A 7,104-nucleotide genomic window follows, 5' to 3' on the forward strand; every position below is an offset into this window, starting at 1 on the left:
GGACATAAACTGGCAATTGAAGGCCTCCGGTCACAATCACATCCTGCTTCAAGAAAATCATTATTATTAGTGAGATTACGTTAACTACAGGACAAAGGCTTCTCCTAATTATTGTCAATTACCCCTATCCAGCGCTAGAAATGGCCACCTAATCCCTTTAAACTTCCAAACCTTCACTCTCCATGCTACTTACTGCTGCCTTTGACTGCATTTCCCCTCCCTTGGAATCCATTCTGTTAATCTAGCCGACCATCAGTTAAATTGCATGTCCCACCAAGGTCCACATTTTCCTCGATTTCTACCAGAATAGAAAAAGAACAGTGTTCTTTGACCCTGACTGTCATCTTTCTCTCTCACAAGGTTACCCCGTCGTTTTCCTTTCCATAACACCTCATGTGGTGTCCTCAATTGTTTTTTGCTATGGTAAGACACAACTTTAAAAAAAAAAAAGGTTAGTAACAATGTGCTATGATCTGCAGCATCCTGTGCGACTCTACTGACCAATTGCAACAGTAAATGGAATCATCTGCCTCATGTTTGACTGCGTTCAATAAGCCAGAGGCCTCAATATTCTAGAGCTTATAATTTCATCTGGTGGTTAGCTTCTTGTTTAGGTAACAAGAAAAGTTTTAGCAATGGGAAATTTTTGTCGTGGGGGAATTATGTGCGGCGGTCCTGACCGTGAGCGGAGTTTAACTGCAGACTTAAATTGTATTGACTATAGTCTAAGTTTCAGCTCCAGAGGTAGGAACTGCAAGAATGTAGCTGTTACAGGCTTCTCTTTTGAGGAATATCAGTAAGCCACTCTTCATATGTTGAAGCTGCCTGCAAAACAAACTATATAGCAATGTAACCAAAATTAATGGCCAGCATTGATTAGTTGCGCTGAAGGGTCAACGTCTTTAGTATAGGACAAAATCTCTCAAGGCATGACAGTTGACCTATGTTTAAATAACCTAGTGGGATGGTAAACTGTGCTGCTAAGATAGGAGATTACCACTGCAAACGCATTCGGCTTCAGTGCACAAGAATTGTCAGGCCAAGTAAGCACAAGATTCTCGTCATGTACTGTACTTTAATTCGCTCTGTTCCAGAGTGCAGCAGTATCCCTGCTAACATGTGGATGCAAACTTGCAAGCAAAAATAAAAATAGCAGCTGTGAGCCTGATCACCACTGCGCTTGCATTCCATAACAACAGTATGTCCTTCAAAACAGAAAAATACATTTTGAAACAGAACACACACTACGAAACACTCAAAATATTTGTAGATGGCACATGAGACATCAAAACAAAAAACAAATATATTCAAAGCTGAAAAATGAGACTTGTGCATTCCAAAGTTAGCTACATCTGATGCAATTAGTCTAATGACCAGATCTTAAATTTAATTAGAAATATCAGCTGCACCAGATCTTTGCAACACCACAACAAATGCAATCAGTACAGGCTCAACAACTGCCATACAAAGACGATGAACAGAAGTGTATTGCAGCGAAAGAAAAAATTCTTGACAATAGATGTTGCATTTTAAATCAAATGCACGAAAGTATTAGCCAAATACAGATGCAAGCCATACAGATCGAAGCACTGTTGCCCAAGCTTGGCACTTCTATCGGATTCTTTCTATCAGATTATGTTAGACACAGTCTGGACCTGTGAAACTAAAGGACATCAAAATTGAAACCAAACTATAAAGTCATAAAACTGCTGTTGATTTTGCCATGTAGTGAACAGTATGAAGATAACATAATAAACGTTGATTATTTTCAACTCTCTCATACTGGAAATAAGAACGTGGAAACATTGAACACACAAAAAACAGGTCTTTAGAACCACTAGACACGGGCCGAACACAATTCACAACACGGCAGAAAAATGCATGCACTGAACATAAGTGACAGAGTCTGAGTGTTCCACAGTTGGTTCAAATGCCCAGCTTTGATGGCAAACTTTTGTTTTGAAAACAAAAGCTCAAAACCCTGCCATTCCTCCCAGGATCCACATGCAGAAATCTGCAACAAGAAAACCTTAGTGCAGTGCTCAATCTCCCTGAAAATAGACCTCGTGATAAAACCAAATAAGCAGAAGTGTTGTCTCTGAAAGCACAAACTAAGTGCATTTATTTTTGGGCAGTCATTAGAGGTAATCAGTCCATGTGACAGACTGTTAAACACAGAAACATAGCTGACAGCTAAAGGACTTCTTAATGAAATAAGCATATGAATTGCAGAATGACACTGCTATACAGTGACAATATGATTTCATATATCAACGAGGTGCAGTGCTGTGTAAACATGTCCAGCATTTAAGGAAATAATGAATTATGACAAATTACAATGCAATTTTCAAGACTGGAAATAAAGAATGCCTACCTGCCACTGTTGTCACAATCCTGTTATTTTAGAGTGCTTAACAAGAAACTGCAAGCATTGGCTTTGCCTCTCCAGTATAGCTTTTCAGGTCTGAAAATGGAATTGCTTGCACTTATTTTGACATTCAGCTAGCCACACAGTCTTGTCACTTTTAGCAGCAAAACGAAACAGGCGACTAAAAAATGCCACTGACAACCAGGCAAAAGTAACAATCACTCATCTATACATGGCTTGCATGTGACATGCCAAGTGCGACTATGAAGACAGCTGCATAGCTTCCACCATGCTACGACAGTGTGGGTGGTGACAATCGTACTAGATGAGTGCGGAAATATTAGACATATTTCTGGTCCTCGAACATGGTGGTTGCTGCAACGTAAGTTCAAGCCATGTATGTGTAAAAAATGCAGGTAATGGATCAAAAAGAGGTCGTGTGGCAAGCTTTTTGATCTACAACAATTTTGCAGGACAAAATTTGACTTCCCTTCAACTGCGTAAATTGGCTCAACCGGCACTTCACTCAACAACAAAACGGACCTTGAATACATTGCCCTTGACAAAACCGCCTTGCATCATTTTTGCAACTGGCACACACTTGTCGATGCCGACGCTGTCATTCTCTTTCTGCTTCGGTCGCTTCAAACTCGTGTTGGCAGCGTTCTGCATTTCCTCAACATTCATCTCATCGCTGAAACTGAACGTCAAGTCTCTGTAGCGGTGCCTCGAGTGCAGCAGCACGAAAGAGCACTTGCGGTTGAACGGCCACTGAAGAGACGTGTCGTTGGGGCCTTTCAGGATCCTCATGTAGAGCCCGAGAAAGAGTGCCGGGCCACCCAAATCGTGGAACTTTCCTTCGAGCTTCACCCTGTACCCGTTTTCGCCGACAATGAGTGGCTGGCTCGTAAAAACCTGCATAGGCGCATTGCGGTACTTCCGGAAGGGCTTGACCTCCCAGTCGAATGTGAAGAACGCCTGTGGAGTCGCGCTGGGCTCTGCTTTGGCTGCATCAGATGCGGACTCGGCTGCCTGTTGCTCGGACACCCCGTTTTCCGTGTTCGCCGGAGGCTCGGAGGGTGACTGGTCCCGCGACGATGTAGACGGCGTGTCAGCGGCTGTCGCGTCGCCGTTGACAACAGGCGTCGCGGCGTCTTCGGAGGGTGACGAAGAAGCAGCCGACTCGACATCAGTGTGTTCCTCCTCCTGTGCGGTAGTGTCTACAGTAGTAGTGTCCACAGTGGTCGTGTCCGGCCTAGAATCGGCAGTCGCGTTCGCCGTCGTGTCGACTTGGTTGCCGACCGCTGACGTGGTTCCGCTACTCCTGCTTACGCGCAGCACATCTTCGAGACGGTTCGTCCTCGTCAGGACGACGTTCTCGAGATTCTCAATCTTGCTCAGAATCGTGGACAAGTAGTTGTCCGCGTCAGACCCGCCTCCGACGGCGCTCGGGCCGGCCGGCGTTCGCGCCATCTCCGACGCCAGCACGTCGGTCAGGCAGCCGCTCCGCAGGTGGGCCAAGACGTTGATTCTGGCGATGGGCTTCTTACACGAGCGGCAGTGCACGACGTGGTGGCTGCATTCAGAGTAGTAGTGCTCGACCATTTCGGACACAGGCCCGATGTAGTTGCACCCGAACGCTTTGTTGAGACAAAAGGACTTGCAGCCGCTCACGTACCCTTGCGACGAAGAGTCGCGGCTGACTCGTTCATGCTCGAAAGCCTGCTTGTCGAATGGACACGCGACGACGGGCGAATTGAGCATCAACTCGTTCATGCACGTCGGACAGAAAACGTGGCCGCACTCGAGACTGAATATCATGTCGGGAAGGATACCGCAGACGCTGCAGATGCGGTACACGGGCATGGGCAGCAGGAACTCTATCGTCTTCCAGTCTATTTTGGCCGAAAAGCCAACGCATGTGTACGAATGGGTCGCCATTCTGCAACTCGACGTTTTTTGACAACTGCACAGTGCACTAACAGCGCGCACACCCGCTTTGTTCGTTTGATCTCGGTTGTTTTTCCGCGGTGCGTTCTTAATTTCACGTGAAAACCAAGTTTGCAGCATCTATGACGTCATTCTACGTCAGCACGGTGGCATGAAGCGTGTTCTCTCTGCTTGTATCGCTTGATAAAATCGTCAAAAAAAAAGATATTCGAACACGCTAGTGCTTTCGATTATGTTGCACATAGAGCTGTTTGGCCAGTGAAGCGGGCACAAATTGCAATAATAAAACTCAACGAACAACTATATGTAGAAAAAATTAGTGAATATACACAAAATTTAATCAATTATTTTAGATGCGTTATTTCAACGTTAAAAAACTTGTACAATAAGTTTCGATTTCGTATGTTTGCCGTACTGGCACCGGATAAGCGAAAGCGGTTTATTGTTATTTTTTCCTCCTGAGCTCCTATAACACTGCTAACTGATTCCTGCTTCCAAAATTTATTGTTCAGTTTATTCAATGCCAACGCTAAAACGATATCTTCTGGAATTTCAGCGGAACTTGAGTTGTTCGCTATGATGCAGGGTCCAGAGCTCTTGATCATGAGCAAAGCACATATGTACTGACCGCGGGTTTCGAGCACAGGCCGACTGAAAGAAAATAGGTACAGTGCAGTAGAAGAAAACATATTGGTATGATGTCTAGCCACCGTAATATCGGAGTGATTAAAACGTTGAGGGAAACACTTAACTGGGAGCGCCTTTACCAATATATGTACAAAAACAACACTTCGAACAAACTAAAGGAGTACAGACCTGAAATTTTGGTGGCATGTTTTTCAGTTTACAATGATGCGGAAGAAAATACTAAGCATGATTCATTATGTGATATTCACATACGACCGCTAAATACTTTGCAATTTTTTCTGTCATGCTGTTTCGGTTTCGGCTTCAACAGCCAAACGATGGCTGTGTCGTCAAAGAGTGGTGTAAGTCATGCGAGTCAAGGAAAAACGTCCATGTAATTGCTGTTACATCGTTTTAATGTCCTACAACTGAATACAACCTTCCTCAGGAGTTAAATCACAACGAATGTGGAAGCAGCGATCATATTGCAGTTTTTTTTATGTGTCACGTAACCTGTTGAAACCGAAACAGCACGAGAAAAAAATGTGATTATGAATTTTTTAGCGTTCGTAGGAGAATGCCTGGTGATAATACATGTATAATAATGTCTTACGCATCATTACGAACCAGAAAATGCGCACCTAAAGGTTAGGTGTCGATACTCCTTTAAGTTATAATGGTTCAAAAAAAAATTGGCTATATATGTTTTCTTTTCACGAACTGCAGCTTTGCTGATATATTTAATGCTTGCGTATATCTGCAACACTTCAAGAAACTAATCAACCTAATCAAATATGTACACGGTGTGTGTATCTTCATGGCAAATGTTTTAATTTTTTTTTCCTGCCTTAACCACTGAATCGCTTGCGATGAAACTATGCACGGACCTCACACATCGAGGTGACTTTTGTTTCCCCCAAGATGCAAACTTGTAATCGGCTGCGCCGAGATCGAAGGATTTTTTATAATGATGCGCCAACCGTTCTTGACAACCATTGTTTGCATTTTTGCTCGCTACTTGTACAGTATTGTGCGTTTTTATCGCTGACACTTTCAAAAATTTCCCCGCCTCAACCGCTGGCTCGTTTGCGGTGAAACTGCACACAGAGCTTGCGTATTATGGTAACTTTTGTATCGTAGCAAGTTTGACAATGGTACTTACTTAGTTCAGGCGCACATGATGCGAAAACGTAAGCGTCTACGAGAGATCGGCGAGCCAAAACCCGCAAACGACGCTTTTTCGCTAAAAAGGCGGCGGTGGGTCTGTTTTCGACAGTGGAAACCGTTACTACAAGGCCGCCGAGACGAGCGTTGCAAACAAAGTTCTTTGAAAGGTAAAGCCTCGTTAAATCAGCTGTTCTGATATTTTTCCCGCTCAGTTAGCCGAAAATGTTGTAAGCGCTTCAGTTGAAGTAGATGAAACCTCCGGAACGGCAAATTCAAAGGGCCCGCGCTCCTTGCAACGCTCGCCTCGGCGGCCTAGTCGTGACGCTTTCCGCTGCCGAAAACACATGGCGCCACTGCCGGTTCTCAGCGAAACAGCGTCGTCTGCGGGTTTTGGCTCGCCAATCTCTCGTAGACGCTTACGTTTTCGCATCATGTGCGCCTGAACTAAGTAAGTACCGTTGTCAAACTTGCTACGATACAAAAGTTACCATAATACGCAAGCTCTGTGTGCAGTTTCATCGCAAATGAGCCAGCGGTTGAGGGGGGGAAATTTTTGAATGTGTCAGCGATAAAAACGCACAGCACTGTATATATAAGTTGCTTGTGGTCTGCTGCTCTGCAATGTAGGGGCCGAGGGGCATGTCAAGCTAGAATGTCTGGCTTTTTTCCCTCGACCCGCACCATGTGTACATGGGAAAATAAATTGAATTGAAATTGAAAAACAACCAACACCAAGTTGCCGACAAAGGGTGATCTGTTGTCTGCGGGATAAAGCGCCCCAACGCGAAAGGCGCCGAGTCGCGCTTTGCAAAGTGCGAGTCCTTCGATAGCAACCCTGCGTTGGATGGTTCCGGTTCGTTGATCTCGCCGCAGACGATTACAGGTTGGCATCACGCGCTGCCGAACCATACCACGTACCGTTGCTACATTTACTACGAAGCAAAAGTTACCACAATGTGCACGTTCTGTGCGCAGTTTAACCTCAAACGAGC

The 7,104-nt window shown here is 44.7% G+C and overlaps 1 protein-coding gene across 1 annotated transcript; it reads right to left on the bottom strand.

Annotated features, from left to right (window-relative positions):
• Positions 1-1,055: 1,055 nt before the first annotated feature.
• LOC144107875 (uncharacterized) lies at positions 1,056-4,410 on the bottom strand. The gene has a single exon (XM_077641094.1). The coding sequence runs from the start codon at positions 4,307-4,309 to the stop codon at positions 2,891-2,893; it is 1,419 nt and encodes a 472-aa protein (XP_077497220.1). The 5' UTR covers positions 4,310-4,410; the 3' UTR covers positions 1,056-2,890.
• Between the last annotated feature and the right edge of the window lie 2,694 nt (positions 4,411-7,104).

This window comes from Amblyomma americanum, chromosome 10 (genome assembly GCF_052857255.1).
Source record: "Amblyomma americanum isolate KBUSLIRL-KWMA chromosome 10, ASM5285725v1, whole genome shotgun sequence".
Taxonomy (NCBI): Eukaryota; Metazoa; Arthropoda; class Arachnida; order Ixodida; family Ixodidae; genus Amblyomma; species Amblyomma americanum.

Excerpts from the sequence above, each read along its gene's own strand:
- LOC144107875 (XM_077641094.1), bottom strand. The coding sequence starts at position 4,309 with ATGGCGACCCATTCGTACACATGCGTTGGCTTTTCGGCCAAAATAGAC.